Source organism: Miniopterus natalensis, chromosome 11 (assembly GCF_054644295.1).
Source record: "Miniopterus natalensis isolate mMinNat1 chromosome 11, mMinNat1.hap1, whole genome shotgun sequence".
Taxonomy (NCBI): domain Eukaryota; kingdom Metazoa; phylum Chordata; class Mammalia; order Chiroptera; family Miniopteridae; genus Miniopterus; species Miniopterus natalensis.
Genome location: NC_142091.1, coordinates 38280834 through 38301567, shown reverse-complemented (window position 1 = coordinate 38301567; position 20734 = coordinate 38280834). Strand labels below are relative to the sequence as shown.

General features: G+C 39.3%; 1 protein-coding gene and 1 pseudogene across 1 annotated transcript; both read left to right on the top strand.

The window, feature by feature from the left end:
• The first annotated feature begins 2456 nt into the window (after positions 1 to 2456).
• On the top strand, positions 2457 to 2896 carry LOC107524480 (large ribosomal subunit protein eL32 pseudogene; annotated as a pseudogene).
• A 1043-nt stretch (positions 2897 to 3939) lies between these two features.
• On the top strand, positions 3940 to 20467 carry SPCS2 (signal peptidase complex subunit 2). Its single transcript, XM_016196387.2, has 5 exons — positions 3940 to 4050; positions 11295 to 11378; positions 11951 to 12111; positions 13894 to 14028; positions 19606 to 20467. The coding sequence occupies exons 1-5, from the start codon at positions 3940 to 3942 to the stop codon at positions 19790 to 19792; spliced, it is 678 nt and encodes a 225-aa protein (XP_016051873.1). The 3' UTR covers positions 19793 to 20467.
• The last annotated feature ends 267 nt before the right edge of the window (positions 20468 to 20734 follow it).

Genomic DNA, 20734 nt, shown 5'->3' with positions numbered 1-20734 from the left:
TAGTCAGCCCTACCCATCAGGCTCACAGAATCATTTTCTATCCCTAAGACATTCCATTCACATTCTGTCTTGCCTGCTGTTGTTCTTAGTGTTCCATTGGCCTAAAATACCTTTTCCATCTTGTTCTTCTAGCCAATTTCATCCTTTAAGGTTTAGCTCAACTAGAATTTTCTTTAGGAATAAGTCTCTAATAAAATATTTATTTCTTAAACCTTGAGCTCTTAGAGAGATTTGAGATTTTTCATTCAAGGCACCCAGCCATTCCAAAATCTGCTTTGGGACAGCTTCAGACAACTTGAGACAACAGAGGTTTGGGAACCTATAAGCCCCTGGCCAGCAGAAGGGAAGCCATGGGAAGAATGTAGGGCCCTGGGATGAGGGATCTGGGAAGAGATTCAGTAAAAGGACGGAGCAGAGTGGGAAGTTGGGATCAGGTGTCCTGAGGAAATGTCTCCTATAAGTGACAAATGTGAAAAGTAGAGTGGTGCAGTAGGAAGGGCAATGATTTGGGAGATAGGAGGCTTAAATTTGAGTCTAATTTTTGCCATTAAGCTGAGTGACCTTAAGCAGATTAGTTTAACTCTTTGTGCCTCAAGATGTCTCACATATAAAGTGAAGATAAAAACCTGTGCCTCAGATAATTGTTATAAAAATTAAATAAGGTAAAAATAGAAAGGAAATAAAAGCTGCTTCTAGATCCAGTCCAGATGCCACCTCTTCCACAAAGCCTTTACTGAACCTTCCTGTGGGAAACAATTGCTTCTGTGGCTAAACCTTGGAGTATCTCTTCTGTATCTCTTTCCTGGAAGGAGGCCTTCTACCTCATAGGATTACTAACAATCTTGAGGGGGCTTCTTCAGTGGTCTATGAACCTCTGAGTCTGGACACATGTCCAATTTACTGTATCTTCCACCCTTGGAATGCTCATAGGAAACACCCAATAAACATGTGACAGCCAAATGGAGGATACGATGGTATTCCAGGGTCCAAGAGTTTTTACACATATTTCTAAGCCCCTAATTAGACTCTAAGCTCTTCCAAAGGACACTATGTTGTTCATCTCTTTATCCCCAGCACCTAACACAGCACCTGGCATATAACATTTTCCATAATTATTTGTGGGGGAAAATGAGTGATGTTGATATCTTCTTTGGTTCAACACAGGGCACTCAGAATTTCCTAATCCTTGACCACCCCAAATAAAATTGGAGGCCCCTCCTACGTGTTCCCACAAAAACCCATATTTCTAGTGTAGTACTTATTACTTTAATTGTTTGCTCCCCTTACCAACTTCCCACTGGCTCTGGGACCTATGATACCTTATTCACCTATGTAATCCCAGAGCCTAGCATGGGCCTTGGAAGTCACCAAAAATGTGTTGGGAAGATGAATGGATGGATGGATAGATGGAGAAAGATCAACAGCCATTCAGTCAGTTTCTCTTTTAAGAAATCTCTCTTGTGACCAACCACACCTATCTGCCAGATTGGTGAATGAATGAATGAATGAATGAGTATATAGCTGGCTGGGAAATGTTAGAGGTGATGACTGTTGGAGAAGGCTCAAGTAACTTATAGAACACAGGAACCTTGCTTCTGGTCGGCATAGTACTTACTTAATCTTGGATCGTGGGAAAAGTCCCTTGACTTCCTTTTTTTTTTGTTTCTTCACCTGTAAAATAAAGATTATACTCCTTCTTAGCCTGCCATTCAGAGCTCTTGACCTTGCTCATTAATTATATTCTACTATTACCCTTCTGCTCCAAAATGTGTCTCACCGAAGGCCTAGTAAAATACCATAGGATTAAAAAGCCCAGAAGTAGGCTGATACAGATGTAGAGATAGAGATAGAGACATAGATGGAAAGGTGGGACAGGAGAATAATTTTATGACAATGAGGTGTGGCTAGAGTGCATAAATCACAAGTCTGCTACATAGTAAACCCTCAATAAATATCTCTTCAGTCATTTGGACACTAATGAGGGGTTTATGGGGATAGAAAGAAAACAAGTGATGCAATGTAATAGAGCATAGTATAGTACAATCCTATTATGAGATAACTCTGGATCACTAGAATAGGAATTCCATGAGAGTAGGAAATAGATCTGTCTTGATCCCTCTGTATCCTTAGTACAGTTCTGGGCAATGTTGGTGCTCAAAATTTTTTTGTGGGAAAAAACTGAATTAATAAAAATCTAGAATACTACTACATCCTAAAACTGTAAAAGCGGAGAGGCAGAGGGAACACACCATGGGTTTTGATGTTAAAAAAACACCTGGCTTCTAAATCAGGTTCTGATACATGCTATCTGGCCCTGGGTAAGTTCCTCACTTTCCTCATCTGACAGGGCTGTCAGGGGACTAAATGGATGTAAAGAAGATGTGGTACACACACACTGGAGTATTACTCAGCAATAAAAAGAGAATGAGCTCTCTTCTTCAGAGCTGCCTATAGAGATGGCTGCCCTCAGACCCCTCATGAAACCCACGATTTCAAAAAGAGGACCAAGAAGCTCATCTGTCACCAGTCAGGCAGATAGCTCAAAATTAAGCAGAACTGGCAGGCACCCAGAGGCACTGACAATAGGGTGCACAGAAGATTCAAGGGCCAGATCTTGATGCCCAACATTGGTTATGGGAGAAACAAGAAAACAAAACACATGCTGCCCAGTGGCTACTGAAAGTTACTGGTCCACAACATCAAGGAGCCTGGAGTGCTACTGATGTCCAATAAATCTTACTTTGCAGAGATTGCTCACAGTGTCTCCTCTCACAACCACAAAGCCACTGTGGAAAGGGCAGCCCAGCTGGCCACCAGAGTCACCGGCCCCAATGCCAGGCTGTGCGCAGAGAAGAAAATGAATAAATGGCTTACATTCACATTGTATTTGGGTTAATAAAACCATAAAATTTTGCCATCTGGCATTTAAAATACATATATGTGTATATAAAAGAAAAAAAAGAATGAATTCTTGTCATTTGTGACAACATGGATGGAACCTAGAAGGTATGTTGCTAAGTGAAGTAAGTCAGAGAAAGACAAACAGTATGATTTCACTCTATGTGTAATCTAAAAATATAAAATAAAACAAACAAAACAAAACAAAAACAGACTCATAGAAATAGAGATCAAACTGATGGCTGCCAGAGGGGAGGAAGCCAGGGGGACAGGTGAAAAAGGTGAAGGAAAGTACAGTCAATAATATTGTGATGTTTGCTCAGTGACAGATGATTACTAGATTTAGTGTGGTGATCACATTGTACGGCGGTACATAAATGTCGAATCACTATATTATACGCCGGAAACTAATATACTGTTATACACCAACTATACTTACATAAAAAATGAGTAAATGCACATAGGACACTGCCTGGCAGACAGTAGTCAGTGAATGAGTTTTCTATAACACGAAAACATTACTAAGGGCTAAGACGACAGTCACCCGTGAGAATAACTGGTAAGCGCTTTAACAGGCCTAGAAACGGATGAAGAACGAGCTCCGGCCGCCCCTTCGGAAATTCTACTTTTGGGGCGGGGGAGACTCTAACCCCTCACGCAAACTAAGTTTCCAGCCGCACCGGCCTCCGGCGTCGCTTCCGCCTCCGAGGAGTAGGAGGGGTAGACCTCCTGGTCAGGCGGGATGCGCGCCTGCGAGCCTCACGGGGATTTCGGAGTCGCTCCACGGTGGCGCCTGCCACTACCTTCTCCACTCCTTAGTAACCGCGACGCGGCGGCCAGCCTTCTGGGCAGCAGCCGGTTGCCGGGGCTTCTAACTACTACAAATCCCGGCAAGCCCCGCGGCCACTTCTGAAGGCAACCCGACGTCAGCCAGCTGCGAACTACGAATCCCGATGGACTCTGCGCGGCGCGACACTCCGTGGGCTTCAGCCAATCGGCTTCGGACAAGTAGGGTGGGAGGGAGACGCACAGACAGGCAAGATGGCGACGGCTGCACAGGGCGGGAGAACTGGTGGTGGCGGAGGCGGTAGTGGCTCTGGCGGTGGCCCTAGCTGCGGGACAGGCAGTGGCCGGAGCGGCTTGTTGGATAAGGTGAGGAGCCAGTTCTGGGGGACAGTCCAGGCCAGTGGAGGCCCAGGAGGCGGCGAGTCCACCTTCCCATCCCCACCCCCCTTCAGAGGTTTCTGGGGGGAGTCCTGGTTTGGGCCACCATGGGGAGCTTGTGGGAGCTTACAGCCCGCTCTCTCCACACCTCAGACCCGGGCTCTTTCCTCTTTTAGGTCTTCTTTCCTTCTCGGAAGTGTTCCTGGTCCTTAGTGCTGGTCACCACAGCTTCTTAGGATAACTTGATTATTTCCATGTTTCAGTGCGGCCGTCCCTTTTCCTCGGTGGTGCTGGGGGCTACAGTTGAAAGCGCCCATTTCACCGATGGGTAAAAACTGAATCCCGAAGGAATGAAACTGCTGCTGGAAGTCAGTAGTCCCCAAACCCCTCTCCACGACTACCACCCTTGCGTATCGCTACGGATTCCAGACTGCTCCTTAGCCTTTTGCTTTCTGAAGTTTCTAGGCGTTTGATCACAGATACCCCGAATACTGAACTTATTGACTGCCCCTGCTGGGCTGGCAGGCAAACCTTTAAGATTTATCTTTTCTCTCGCCATCTTCACGCCCTCCCCCCTTTCCTCCTGTTTCTGCCTCCAAGCGCTCTCGGTGAATCTAATTCACGAGTTTGCTGCTTGTTCCTTCTTGCCCATGTCCCCCTCCACCCATCCATTTAAAAAAAAACACAAAAAACTGTGGTCCTAGCAACAAAGATTTAAAAGAAAAGAAAAGAAAAACTCTGTTCTTGGGTGGGCCCTTCTTTCCCTTTTGTATAGCATAGCATAGCATCTTGGAAGAAACAATGGCATAGAGATCTGCCTGCTGGTACTGGTTCTGCCTCTAATTAATTAGCTGTGTGACCTTGAAATATGCTTGTTTTCCCTATGTCTGTGTTCTCATCTGTGAAAGGAGGGATTTAGCCTTAATGCACCCTAAAGTCCCTTTCGGTTCTCTCATTGTGGCGCCCTGGGCCAGTTTGATGAGAAGTGTTAAGCTTGGGGTCTTTAATATAGTAAATAGTCAGGATTTTTTACTTTAATTGAAAACAGCTTTCAGACTTCCCTGTGCCTAGCACATGGTAGGTGCTTAAGAAATGAGTACATGGTCATATTGAGGGGTCCTGATCATTTGCTTCTCTTTGAGTGTCATTGGTTTTGAATTGCACAGTTCTCACACTCTTAACCCTTTTTAAGGGACTGGAATGTGTTCTGGGGGTTGGAATGGTAAATTGCTCCAAAACATGTGAAAGTGTTGGGAATTGATGGTCATTTTCATACACAAATCCTGCCTTCCTTCTGAGTGAGCACCTCACAGCCTGTGCTCTTCCTATCCCATTGACTGCTCTTGCTCTTTCCTCTATTTGGAGTATCACCAGCAAACGTTAAGGATGGGCATTTTGCTAAGGTAGTGCTTACTGAAAAGTATATGGCATCACTGTGTTATTGAAAGATCCTGGATTTGGGGTTCATAAGATTTGGGCTTTGAAGTAGCTCCGCTACTTTCAAACAGTATGAATGCTTTGTTAACCTCACTAAGCCTCCCTCTTTTCATCTGAAGTGTTAGGGTTTTGGGGAGAATCAAATGAGATGATATACATTAATGATCTCTGTAACCTATAGTGTCTAATACAAATGTGTGATGGCAGAGGAATAACTCAAGAATCCTCCTGTCAGAAAGTACTCAGTATTGCTGACTGTAGGACATGGGGTACCCAGAATTTTAAACATAGAAGTGTTTGGTGTATTTAGTTGTGTACTTTTTACAGAAGTTCAAATGAGAGAGAGAAAATGATCCCTGAGATCTAATTGAGAGGAGCTGGAACCTTATTTTGGGGGGGGAGGAGAGGGAAGGCATACACCAGTTAATGTCCTTGAGCAAAGGTACACAGATAGTGCCTGATGTTTCTCAGATAGTAAGCTGGATGGTTCGCTAAGAAACTTGTAGTAACAAGATTGAAGAGTGCGTAGATTGCTTGAAGTAGGAGCAGAAAGCTGTTGAAGGTTTTTGAGACTAAAGTGGTTTTAAGAAAATTATTCAGATAGTTCTGGAGAGGTAAAAATTAAAAGCCTTCTAATAAAACTGTATACTATAGTAGTATATAGGGTTTAATGTAAAAAGAAAGACAAGTTTAAGTTCTAGTGCAGCATGTTAAAATCTACATGGCCTTGGATAAAGTTACTTGGTACTACTGAACTTAAATTTCCTTATATAAACATTGTGGATGCCCATATATGCATATTACAGGCTTATTGTAAATGTTAAATTGTATAATATTGGTAAATGTTCTTTGTAAAGGGTTATAATAATAGAAGGACAAGGTGATGAGAACCCCCGACTTGAGTAGAAGAAATAGATAAAAAGGCCTCACAAAGGAACACTTGGCAGAATTAACCAAGAAGTGAGACAGAACTAAGTAAAGAGCTGTTGAGATACTTTTTTGGGAAAACTTCATTTCTGCCTTATATTGAATTGTTCCCCTCTGAATTCTGTAGTATTTTGATACATGGGAATTAAGCTGTCACTTAATGTGACATACTGTCTTGTATTGTTATACCAATTTGAATTTGTCCATTTTCCCATGAGAGGTTCTGGAATAAGTACTTGCAGTACTGAATTAAACAGAGAAAAAACTTCAGATCTGCCACCTCAGTCTTCAGAAACAACCTTAGAAGATGGTGCCTCTAGTAGTCTGACAACTCAGGGTATTATGGAAGAGAACATTCGGGGGGAAAAATGTTATTCTCAGGGCAGGATATGAATGAATAGAGAAAGTTTTGTTCTGTGGGAATGAGAGGCTATTACCTTACAGTCTCTTTAATTTGATATGTCTTGATTTTTTTGGAGGGTTTTTATTTTATATCCTCCAGCTGTAATTTCACTTGTCATAAACAAATGTAATAAAGAGATGCAAATGTGCTTATAGCTTTCCCTAAGCAGATGTGAATTTCTGTTCCTATGAAACTGACTTTAAGAACACAAAGCAATTCTAGTTTCCTGATCTTAAAAATAGGTATGAAAATATAATCTAAACTCCATCACAGAATAACTTAAATCATTGCAGTAAGTTATTTTGCCCAGAATACCTCAAAGCATTTTGTTCTACATAGCAGGCTGTAAGAAAAGTTGCTTGCTTAATTTGTTTTGGCTATTAAAATTAATATATTATATTAAATCATTCTTTCTAGAAACTACATCCAAATCCTTTCTGTCTCCTGACTGGATTTGTTTTGGCTATTAAAATTGTTTCGGCTATTAAAATGTGGTATTAAACCATGCTTTCTGGAAGCTGTATCCAGACCCTTTTAACCTCATAGCTGGATTTCTGTCTCCTGGCTGGACTGGCAGCTTAATCTTAAAGTGGAACTTTTAGTAGTTGAGAACACAGGCTCTGGAGCCAGGCCATCTGTCTATCTTTGAATTCTGTCTGCCACTTACCAGGTATGTTCTTGGGCAAGTTAGTAAATCTGTTTGTATCTGTTTCTTCGTCTGCAAAGTGGTGATAATTATAGTATTTATCTTTTTCTTTTTTAAAAAAATAATCTTTATTTCAGAGAGAGCACGGGAGAGAGAGAGAGAGATAGAAACAATGATGAGAGAGTCATTGATCGGCTGCCTCCTGCATGCCCCTTACTGGGGATTGAGCCCATAACCCAGGCATGTGCCCTGACTAGGAATCAGACCACGATCCATGCCGCCCAGCTAGTATTTATCTTAAAAGGTGGTGTCTGGCACATAGTAAGTACTCAACAAAATACATATAGCTACTGCTAACTAGCAGTTATTCTGGGCTTTAGCTTGCTTAGGTAAATATTTTTAATAACATGACATGGAGACTCTCTGTATCAGAACCCCTTGGGGTCCTAGTTAAAAATACAGATTTCTAGACCTCATCCCAGACTTGAATCAGATTCTCTGGAGATGGGGCCTAGACATCTGCATGTTTTCATACATAGCTATTTATTTCCTCTACATTTTAACAGTTACTTCCGGGTTGAGAACTGCTGTCCTAGGTGACTTTAAATCTCTTCTGGTTCTGACATTTTAAGTTTGTTTGTTTGTTTATTAAGTATTCTGCTTGATCAATAGTGTTTTCTTTAAAATGTTTGTAATGAAGAGACCTTGAAGCTTATCCGTCCAGCTTCTTCATTTTATAAGCATGGACACGGTTGGAGAGGGGAAGAGAAGCAACTTGCCCAAGACCACCTAGTAAGTTAGTAACAATCCAGAACCTGGCTTCCCCAGTTCTTCATCCAGTTCTCTTATCTGACTTAGTACATTGCCTCTCATTCTGGAGCAGGCCATAATCTCGCTAATGTAGTTGCGGAAAGAACATCTGTTTTGAGATTGAAAGATTTGGGCTTAAGCCTTGGCTTTGTCACCTACCAACCATGTTTCAGTAGACAGATCATGTATATCCTCTTTTACTGTCAGTGATGGTATCTTAGTTTGCCAGACTTCTGGGTGGTATGCATATATCTTGACCCAGCTCTGACAAAGACAATGAACAGTTTTATGGCATTACTATGAGAGTGTGTGTGTGTGTGTGTGTGTGTTTAAACAAGGTGCTGGCTTTTTAACATTGTGTTGCAAACTAAACTTTAATAGTATCTCAAAACTTTAAAAACATTTTTGTGTCAAAGGACACTATTAAGAAAGTGAAAAGACAGTTTACAGAATGAGAAAAAATGTTCGTAAATCATATATCTAATAAGGGTCTACCATTTAGACTATATAATCTTATGACTCAATACTAAGAAGACAGCCGGATTTTAATAAGTATAAAAGATGTGAATAGACATTTCTCCACAGAAGATATACAGATGGCCAATAAACAGATGAAAAGATGCTCAACAGATAGTTATTAGAGAAATGCAGACCAAAACCACAATGAGATACCATTTCACACCCACTAGTATGGCTATGATAAAAAAAAAACACTGTTGGTGAGGATGTGGAGAAATTGGAACCCTCTTACATTGCTGGTGGGTTACCACTTTGGGAATCAGTGTGTTAGTTCCTCAGAAAGTTAAGCATAGAGTTACCATATGACTCGACATATTCCACTTTTAGGTATAAACCCAAGAGAATTGAAAATGTAAGTCTGCACAAAAACATGTATGCAAATTATCATAGCAACATTATTCACAATAACCAAAAGGCAGATGCAACCCAAGTATCCATTGACAGTTGTATGGATAAACAAAATATTGTATATCCATGCAATAGAATATTTGGCTATGAAAAGGAATGAAATATTGATACTTGTTACAACATGGATGAACCTTCAAAACATTATGTTCAGTGAGAGAAGCCAGTCACAAAAGGCTGTATGATTCCATGTAGTATATGAAATGTCCAGAAAAGACAAATCCATGCAGACAAAAAGTAAATTAGTGGTTGTCAGGGCAGGAGGGCAGGTGGGAGAGGAGTGACTGCTTATGGGTATGGGGTTTCTTTTTAGGGTGATAAATGTATTCTGGAATTAGATAGTGGTGATAGTTGTACAACCTTATGAGTATAATTAAAAAATGACTGAATTGCACATTTAAAAATGGTGAGTTTTGTAGTGTATGAATTATATTTTAAACACTTTTTAAGAATCTCTACAGTGTTTATTGAGTAACCTTTGAAGTTTCATATTATTAATATTATTATTAATTGCTTATTCTCCATTATGTAACTCAGTGATATCACAGAAGTTAATAACTTCCATTTGCCCAGGTCCTTTTTTTTTGGCTTTTGTCCGCACCATTTCTCTGCTGTGACCTTTCTTTTGTCAAATCTGAATAGTAGTTTTTCATATTACTTGACCTTTCAGTAGTATTTGACTCATTGATCACTTTTTTCTTTCTTTCTTTCTTTCTTTTTTTTTTTTTAAATATATCTTTATTGATTTCAGAGAGAGAGGAAAGGAGAGGGAGAGAGAGAGATAGAAACATCAGCAATGAGAGAGTCATTGATCGGCTGCAGCCCACAACCCGGGCATGTGCCCTGACCGGGAATCGACCCCTGATCCTAGGATCCTAGGATCAACGCTTAACCACTGAGCCACGCCCGGCCCGGCGATCACTACTTTCTTGAAATATTTTCTTTATGTGACTTTAAGAACACTACCTGCTCCTGGTTTTCTTTCTCCTTCACTGGTCTCTGTCTTTTTATTTATTTATTTATTTATTTATTTATTTATTTATTTATTTACTTATTTATCATCTTCTTGGCCTGTAAATATTAGCAAGCCTCTGGCTCTCTATCTACACTCATCCCAAAGAGATACCCAGTGTCATAGCTTAAATATCATCTATAAGTTGAACACTTCCACAATTATATTTCCAACCTGGACCTCTCTGAGCCCTAGACTTGTATGTCCAACTGCCTATGTGCCATCTCCACTTATATATCTAATATATATTTATATTTTATATGTGATAAGTATATAGTAATTACTGTTATAAATGCTACTATGTTTATAGCCTTGTATATTATTTCACATCTGTGGATGTGGAAAAATTCACAGAAGTGGGAAGTTGAATCCAAGGTGCTAAATTGTTTTCTCTAGGTGTTGTACCATTGTCAATTTCTGCCAACCGTGTGTGAGAGAATCACTTGCCTCTAGGTAGCACAGTATTTGGTAACCTTTCTCAACCTCTGTAGATGAGGGAAATTGAAGCAGGGTTTATCCAGAAGTCACAACTCACTGGTGATTTAACTTGGTTTTTAATTCAAAATGTTTTTCCAACAGACTACACTGGATTTGCTCTTTTCCTATAGTTAAGATATGCAGGTAAAACTAAAAGTTGTTAGCTTACAAAGATATATTAAAGGAGACCTTCCTCATTTTGTTACTGTCCATGGATATATATTTTCTGAGTTTTGTGGTCACAGAATGAAAGGATGACCAAGTGGAGATCTTTTCTATACTCAGATTTAGGTAGAACAGCGATGGGATATGTGAGTTCACACTGTAGTCTCTGTAGCCCATGTAAGTGTTCTGGTTTTGGGCATATAGATTTTCACTTCTCGCCATGGAGACAGGCAACATCATGAGTACCACCTGATTCTAGTGACCCTAGTCTCCTTCACCTTCATTTCTAAGTGTTTTGGCTTTTAGCTGTCCAGCATCAGAAGAGAAAGAGTAAATGATGATACTTAAGGATGTTCTTAAGGAAGTAGTTTATTTTGCTTTCACTAAGATGCCGTATCTCTCGATGCACAACTCTTCTATTTGTTTTACAGTGGAAGATTGATGATAAGCCTGTAAAAATTGACAAATGGGATGGATCAGCTGTGAAAAATTCTTTGGATGATTCTGCCAAAAAGGTACTTTCGTGAGGTGGGGGTCTGTTAGCATGTGTACAGCTTATGACTCATCTGCAGGATCTTTTTCTTCTGTCACTTGGAATGCCCTTAGTTTTCAAAGTTAGGAATTGAGCCAAAAGTAATTTCTAAAATCCTTACAGTGTATATCGGGGAGCCTGTGTTAAAATACTCAAGCCCCTCCTCAGATTCTCTAAGGTTTCAATTTCAGAAAGCTGTTAATCTGTTGTTTTTTAGGTTAATTAGCCAAGAGCCAAGAAGGTTGGGGGAATATAAAACATTCATCCATGATTGGTCATCTCTCCATTTAAAAAGGGAAAAGAAAATTTTTAGCTTCATCCTGGGGAATAAGTTGAGGATTTTAAAAAATGTGTGAGAAATTGATGAACTTTTTCTTTGGGCTCTATTGTAAACAGCTTGAGTAGTTTTGCTTGGAGTGGTAAAATTCTGATTAGAGAGATCTACTTGGTAATTTATATGACTCCAGTGTAGCTTTTATCATGGAAATTAAGAATAAAAGCAGGTTTTAGGAAGGAAGCATTCCTGCTAGCTTGATTCCTTGTTCTTCTTACTAGGTACTTCTGGAAAAATACAAGTACGTGGAGAATTTTGGTCTAATTGACGGTCGCCTCACCATCTGTACCATCTCCTGTTTCTTTGCCATAGTGGCTTTGATTTGGGATTATATGCACCCCTTTCCAGAGTCCAAGCCTGTTTTGGCTTTGTGCGTCATATCATATCCTTTATTTGTACTCAGGTTTGTTTTCTAGTGACTATTTTAAAATTTCTACTGATAACCTCCCTGCTCCCTACAAAAAACAAACTTTAATCTGAATTTAACAATTATCACTGGGAATCTGTAAATTTATCTAGTAATGATAACTGATATTTTAGATTTAATATGGTTATGGTTATTTTACCTTTAATTCTATTTAGTTATTAATAGAAGTTGTTATAATCCAAGTGTGAGCACCTGATAACAAAACACAGTAATAGTGACGATCTAGTCCAGAACTTCTCCATTTAGACCAGGTTGCTTCAAGCCACTCATTCCAGTATATTGGGAAAGGATCAGATTTTCTTAAAGCTGAGGGACTGAACTGGGAGTTACTGAGCATGAGGTATAAGTGTGGCTTGTGTAACAGTGGAAATAAGAACCTATTCTAGAGCTAGAGAAACGTGGGTTTGAAGTCCAAGCTGTTTTGTGATCTTGTGCTAATAAGAACTTAACTTTTTTGAGATTGTTTGAATGCTGCTCATTTATAAATATGGGTAATATATACTCAGACTTATCATTTTGATAGGCAGTTTACTTTTCTTAACAGTGTTGCCACAACCTGAAATATTTCTAAAATCTCCACTTTGGAAATTTTTCTTCAAAGGTATTTAGCAAGCCATTTAATAAAGCTGGTCCTGATAAAAAATGGTATTATCCAGATTGTTCCCAAATTATAGTTCCCAGACTTGGCACCTCCAAATCATCCCATTATGAAAATTTTCACTGTTAAGGCAGTTCAAAAGAATACCCTATAGGTTCTGGAGACAGCTCCCAAAGTAGTTCCAAAGAGGTTTGAAAAATGAGAGCAACATTATTAGAAAACATGTTCACCCAAGAGAACTAACTACCTTGATGGAATTTTATTTTATTTTTTGGTTACATTTATTTATAGCAAAATAAGATCTTGCCATTTTTATAATCATCAGTTTTATATATAATAGTAGTGACTATTATTATAAATGTCTTCTCTGTGCTAGACACTTAAAAATATATCATCTCTAAATCTCATGACAATTTTAGAAAGTCAGCATTTTCCCCAGTTTAGAGGTGACAAGCCTTGGGGAAGGAAGTAATGTATCAAGATTACATTGTTAAAAGCCAGAATTCAGATCTAGGACTGCCTCACTCCAAAGCCCATACACTTTGCACTATACTTTCCTGCCTCTTACTGTCATAAAACTTAAGTTACCCAATGTATACAAAGCTCTTATGCCAATTTCTGGCATGCAATAGGTTCTCAAAATGGTAGTTAAAACTGGCAAAAACAGAATATAATAAGTTCTATGTATATAGGAAGTAATTGTTCTTATAGTAAGCTAATCTGAAGTCACTTATCTTCTCTTTTAATTACCCTTGAAATTGATTGAGCTTGGTCAAGTCCACTGTGATGATTAGTTTTGTATTTTATAGAGGAAATAAGCACAGTATTGACAAACTAGGTAATAGGATATTCTTATACATGCTATCCTTGAACAGAAAAGGTGAGAGCTGGTTTATGCCCTGTACCTTTTTCCCTTTTTCCCTTTGGAAGTATTCCCCCTTGAAGTCTTCTAACTTGAGAGAGCCTGGCTTCTCTCGGTACATAAACGTAAGGATGAAAATTATTGAAATAGCTAAATTTTCAGTGTTTTTGGAGCAAGACAAAACTCTTTGGTAGTTTTTGAAGCCCTTGCTTGTCAATTTGTGTCAGTTCTCTTTTGTGTACATGTTTGTATGTTTACCCCTTAACTTTATTCGAACCTATTTTGTGATGATGGGGATCCTGACCATTTATACCTCATATAAGGAGAAGAGCATCTTTCTCGTGGCCCACAGGAAAGATCCTACAGGGATGGATCCTGATGATATTTGGCAACTGTCCTCCAGTCTCAAAAGGTATGACTGTCCTCACAGATTCTTAAATCCTGGTGTTGGCTTTTCCCTGGGTGTTGAGTCATTATCAGCAACAGACTATTGTATACCTACTCTATGCAGATTATAGAACTAGTCATGTAAATGAAGAAAGGGGTATGAATGATCTAGAAAGTTTTTCTGAGCATTGCAATTCTCAGCTTGCATTATCACAGATATGCTTTGAGGATAAACTCTGGGAGAAAATACTTTGGTGGAAGAATGAAGAATGATTCTCTTTTTCCTTGTGGCTAATTAACAGTCATTTGGGGTGCAGAATTATAAAGGCCAAAGGTGTGAAGTCAGTTATCTTTGAAGAATCCCATTAGCTTCCGTTTATTCTATGATTCTGACTGTACTCTGTGCAATCAGGAATCTCTGAAGCAGTGTACCACACAACTCAGAGAAGGACAATTCAGTCTGATTCTGACTGGCAGTGGGTATAAATTTGTCCAGCTGACAACTGAGGTCTTTCTAGGTATCCAGAATAGAGTTCAAATTCCAGCTCATCTCCGTCAGCTGTGTGTCTTTTGATATGTCATATAGACTATTTGAGCTTTAGCAGGGGGTAAAATGGCTTGTAGAGTTGTTGAGAAGATGAGATACTAGTTATAATAATAGCAAATTTCTGTTGAGCATATAGTGGATATTGTGCCAAGTGCCTTATCTCATATAAACCCTTAGAACAACCCATTTTTAAAATAAGAACACAGGCTCAAAGAGTTCGATTAATTCTTCCGGGGTCATACAGCTCAAAAGTGAATTCTAGCAGGTATTCTAGCCCATACCTGAGCCCAGAATTCATGTTCTTTTTAAGATTTTTTTAATTGATTTTTGTGTGTGTTTGAGATGGGGGGAATCAGTCAGCTGCCTTCTCCATGCCCCCAACTAGGGATTGAGCCCACAACCGGGGCATGTGCCCTAACTGGGAATTGAACTGTCAACCTTTTGGTGCTTGGGATGATGCCCAACCAACTGAGCCACACCAGCCAGAGCAGAATTCATGTTCTTTGTTACAATCCTAAAAACACATGGTATAGTTTTTAGCATATAGCAGGCTCTCAAGTTACAAGTATAGTTATTCACAAATATGAGGGTAAGTACAGTATCAGTGCCAAAAAGTCTCTCATTACCAACTTGTTGAGATTCCTGTGAGGAGGAGCAGACCTTCCTTCCGATGTGGCAGCTGAGTTCTTATCTCCTCCTGGCAGGGCTCCTAGCTGTCCTTTTGGGCTCAGCCACCCTAAATCTATACCTTGTGCCAGGCCACTGAAGCAGAGCTGCAGAATTCAAGACCCTAACAACATCTTGATTTCATTATTTTTGTTCTGACATATGTTTTTTAAACAGCTTTATTGAAATATAATTCACATACCATATAGTTAACCCATTTAAAGTGTATACAGTTCAATGGTTGCTAGTGTATGTACAGATATTTGCAACTTTAGAACATTTTCATCACCTCAAAAAGAAAGCCTGTACCCTTTAGTTATCATCTCCTTTTCCCCTCATTCCCCACAACCTTAAGTGACCACTAATCCTTCTGTCACTATAGATTTTCCTGTTTGGGATATTTCATGTGAATGAATCATATAATACGTGATTTTTGTATGTCACAGGCTTCTTTCACTTTGACTAATGTTTTCAAGGTTCATCCATAGTGTAGCATGTTTCAGTATTTAACTCCTTTTTATGCTGAAAAATGTTCTGCATATATACCACTTTTTGCTTATCCATTTATTAGTTGATGGACATTTGAATTTTTCCACCTTTGGCTGTTAACGAATAATGCTGTTCTAAACATTTATGTTTTCGTATGGACATGCGTTTTCCTTTCTCAGGTAGTTTACCTAGGAGAGGAATTGCTGGATCAAATGGTAACTCTTTTTAAATTGCTTGAGGAACTGCCAGATTGTTTTCAAAAACAGCTGCACCATTTTACAATCCCACTAACATTGTATGAGAGTTCCGATTTTTCCATATCCCCTGCTGATTTTTACCAACAGCTACATTGTTGGTGCCTGTGGAGAGGAAATATGCCACCTCTTTTCCTTCTGATTGCAGTTAAATATCCCCACTTCTCTTTCCTTGAAGAAAGCTCCTGGTTCAATGGCACTGTCTGTAACATACCTCTTTCTAGAAGTCTTGGTGATTCAGTATCCTAGTGGATGATTATTCCAGTACTTTGGGCTCTCAATTTTACTTCTTTTCTGATTATGTCGTTTTGTGCCAAGTCTTAAGCTCTTATCTCCCTGAGCATACACTAGACTTTGCTATTACTGATAACTAATTACCTTCAATAATTTCAGTTTTAAGTATCCCATTCTCTGACCACTGCTTCCTATTTTTCTAGTTTATCTCCTTGTAGTTCTCTTGTCCTAATAGTTCTTCAGCCCCATGGACATCCATTGATCCTGCCACCTTTTCACTGTCCCTCTTCCTCTCACTTCCTCCTTACCCAGCTTAGATTCCATGACATTTATGTAGTCCAGTTACTCCTAGAGAATTTTTCATACCTTCTGTTGTCTTCAAACTCCTCTCCCCCTTCTGCACCTTTCCTTTCAGGCTTTTTTGTTCCTGAGAAGAGGGAAGCAACCAGAAGTCTCCCATCATTACCTGCTCAACATATTCCGCCTTTCTAAGTTCCCATCTGATGCCGCCTCTCCATTTGTCCACTAGATTCTTACCCATTATCATCGACTTGATGTTTCTCCTTCTGCTTAATTATTCTTTCTGGCATACAAACAAGCTATAATTTCTCTCAACTAAAAAGTTTTCTTTCCCTTTAATCTCCTCGCACAGTGTTCTCATTTCTCTGATCCCCCTTTCTCCTTCTCCCGTTATCTCCTGATCTGCTCTTGTCTTCACTTCTCTTTCCTCATTGTACTTGACCTATCAGCAGCATTTGACACAGCGGGTCATTCTCTCCTTGTTACACTTTCCTTTTTTATAACTAGGCTTCTGGGATACCATAGTCTTCTCATTTTCTTCTTACTTTAATGTCTGTTCCTTAGTCTCTTTTGTAATTCTTCATTTTTCCCTTTCTCTAAATTTGAAATGCTACCAGTGCTTGTTCCTAGCACGTCTTCTCTATATTCACTCACTAGGTGTAATCTTACTAGACTTTCAAGATTTTAAATACCATCTATATGATGAAAATCTTTAAAACTGAATTTTCATCCTAGCCTTCTACTCTGAACTCCAGATATATCCCAGCTTTCTATTTGACACTGGATCCTAATGAGCACCTCAAAATTAATACATCTAAAACATAACTCTGCTATCCTTCATTTAAACCTGCTTTTCCCATCTCAATAAGTGGCAACTCCATCCTTCTAATTACTTAGACCAGAACTCTGGAATCATTTTGACTTTTCTCTCTCAGTCCATCTAACATATCCTGTCAGCTCTACCTTCTAAATATATTCAGTCTGACCACTTACCGTCTCCACCGCTACCATCATCTCTCAATTAGGTTACTGTAATAATGTTGTAATGGACCTCTGTAGCTGCTCTCCCTGCCCATAATCTGTTCCCAGTACAACAGGCAGAGTGATCGTTTTAAAACTTAAGGCAGATCAACTCAATCCTCTGCTCAACACCCTCACTCATAGAAAAAAAATTTAAAATCTTAAGCATAGTTTAGAAATCCACATTTATCTATTTTCTGCACCCACACACATGTGCAAACATACCCCCCCCCCCCATCTCCTGTGGCTTTTGTCCTCTCCCACTCCATTACATTCTTTCTCATTGGTCTCTTTTCTGTTCTTCATACATTCCAGGCATTTTGCCTCAGGACCTTTGCATTTGCTGTTTTCTCTGCCTGGAATATTGTTTTTTCAGGTAGCTTGTTTTCTTACCTTCTTTAGGGCTCTGCTCAAACATCAGCTTGGCGAAGTCTTTTCTACCTATCATATTTAAAAGAAACATTGTATTTTTTATTTCATCATTGGTTTTTTTACATACACTAAAAGTCCCAAAGGCAGAGTTTTGTCTATTGTACTCACTGCTGTATATCCTTAGCACCTAAAACTGCCTGGCTTGCACAGTTGGGGCTGAATAAAATATTTATTGAGTTAGTGATTAACTATTTCTAAAATGCATTAGATCACAACTCATCAGATCCTGTTCTGCCATCAAAGCCATGGAACTGCCAATGGAAGTGGGTCCAAAAGTCCAAATATTGCTGTCGTATCAGCAGCAGTTGGTCAGAGCTTGAGAAAAAAATTTGAGGTCTTGAAAATAGTTCAAGGACCTTCACTTCTAGCTATCCAGGTTGGGAGTATCTGGCTAGATGACAGTTTATTGAGTTATGATTTTTTTCCAGCACCGGTTAATGATAGGCACTATTTTAACCATGACAGTGATCCTGAAAAGTAGGTGATAGTTTTCCTATTTTATATGTGTAGAAACAGGCTCAGACAACTGCTCCTTCTTAAGGTAATACCAGCCTGACAATCCACTGAATATGCCCTAATTAAATGGAGGCAGAAATAGGTGGGGATTGGGGAGGAATGACAGCCTACCAGAGATTGATGTTATAAACTTTGAATGGGTGGAGATAGTAAAGACCTTCAAGATACCTTAAGGTGTAGTTAAAGAATCTCTCGAGTTCATGGAGTAAAAGACATCCCTGGTTTGGGATCAGGGTAGAACCTGGAGCTAGATTGATTACAGAACATAAGAGCTGAGCAGCCTGGAATTGAGGAACATCTATGAAAACAAGGGTTCTTCATTTATTTATAAAAATGTGATTGCCCAGCAAGTGCCAAGCTAAGAACAATACAAGTAAGACAACATTTTTGCCCTCAAGAATCTGAGTCCAGTGAAGAATACAAATACACAAACATTGTTTCAGTAGGTAATTTCGTTGATAGCATGGGAGCCTGTCATTGAACCTGGCAAATAATAGGCACTCAGTATTTGACTACTGATTGATGGTGCTGTGGTGGACAAAGGAGAGACATCTCAGCGAGTTTGGGAAGGCTTTTTCAAAGAAGTTTATGCCCTAGTACAGGGGTGGGGAAAGTTTGACCCATGAAATCATTTGGTCTGGCCCTGCCAAGGCAACCACGGGCGGGACTTGAAATTCAGTATATCTAGGAGCTTTTTTCATAGCTAATTTTTAAGTTGATAATTTTGTATTGCCCACAAATGATGTTATAAATACCCAAATGGCCCTTGGCAGAAAAAAGATTCTCCACCCCTGCCCTTGTATTAACAAATGGGAACCAGTCAGTAGAAATTGGGGAGAAGTGTCTACTAGGAAGACCCTTCTAGCATAATAAGTAATAAAGTCCAGAGGTGAGAGATGTTCCATATAGCTTAACAGTCTATGACAGGGTAAAGGAGGTACACAGTAATTAAATCAGGTACACAAAGCAACACCTATGAATCAGAATGTGTATCTTGAAGGCAGTAAGGAGCCCCTGATTTTTTGTTTTGTTTTTACAGAATAAATCGTTTTGTGGGCCTCTCATCTCTGTTTTTCGAAAATACTTGGTGCTCTGTTACTGGTTGAATCTCTGTGTTTGGTTTTGATATATTATCTTTACTTAGGTTCGATGACAAATACACTCTGAAGCTGACCTTCATCAGCGGGAGAACAAAGCAGCAGCGGGAAGCTGAGTTCACCAAGTCAATTGCTAAGTTTTTTGACCACAGCGGGACACTGGTCATGGATGCATATGAGCCTGAAATATCCAGGCTCCATGACAGTCTTGCCACAGAAAGAAAAATAAAATAGCCCGTTCTAAAAGCAGCCATTTTTTTGCAAGATCATGTGGAATTAGGGGGTGAGAAGGAAAGAAGCAAAGTAAAATATGTTAAATGTTCCTGTTTTGTCCTGAAATTTAATCCATTGTGGATAAATAGGATTTTCTATCTGAGATATGAGAAATTATAGCTCTGTTATCCAGCTGTAGCCTCCTTGGTCTGTTGATTATGCTGTTTTCATTTGCTTTTCTGGAAAAGCATTTTTGCTAAAAACTGAACGGACCTGCCTTCATATCTAGCAGTATAGTATAGCTTTATGCCATGCAGCGTTTTAAGACTCAGTTTTTAAGATTGCTAATTTGTTGCTGACTTTATTGTGTTAATTCCTGTTTCAGTAGCTGTTTCCCTTAATACAGAATACCATTTCTTGTGTACATCTTCACACACCATATTTTTGTGGTGTGTATATATCTGACTTGGGCGAATTGGGGGAAAAAACAGCTTTTTAATTTGTTTAAAACAGACCTCTTGCCTGTTACATTTTGTGTGCTCTTAACCAATTAAACAAGCCAATGACATTTTTAGTTTTATATTGTCTGTGATTTTCAGTAGTATGTCCCTGTTGATTTGCTGATTTGTTTGTGTCCTTTATTAACTGCCATTTTCTAAAATTTTTTTCAATAAAAGGAAAGAAGATGTGAAAAAATGGAGTTTTTGATGGATAGTTTTGATGAAAGGAACAGAGCAGCAAGTGTTAACAGTCTTACTCTACTGTAGGTTTCTTTCTTTTCTTGCCTGTCTTACTGGTCAGAGACCCCTGAGAACTTGTTGTGAGGAATTGGTAACTTCCCAGTGATAACAACAATTACACTTAGTGTCAGGTAGTGTTCTAAGTACCTTACATGCATTAGCTCAGTAATGCTCACAATAATCCTAAGAAGTAGGTCCTATTATTATCCCCATTTTATAGCTT

What these genes read in the sequence shown, in the direction of transcription:
- SPCS2 (XM_016196387.2), top strand. Translation starts at nt 3,940, where the DNA reads ATGGCGACGGCTGCACAGGGCGGGAGAACTGGTGGTGGCGGAGGCGGT. An exon ending in GGAGCGGCTTGTTGGATAAG is followed by an intron (nt 4,051 to 11,294) that starts GTGAGGAGCCAG and finishes TTTGTTTTACAG; the next exon opens with TGGAAGATTGATGATAAGCC. An exon ending in TGGATGATTCTGCCAAAAAG is followed by an intron (nt 11,379 to 11,950) that starts GTACTTTCGTGA and finishes TCTTCTTACTAG; the next exon opens with GTACTTCTGGAAAAATACAA.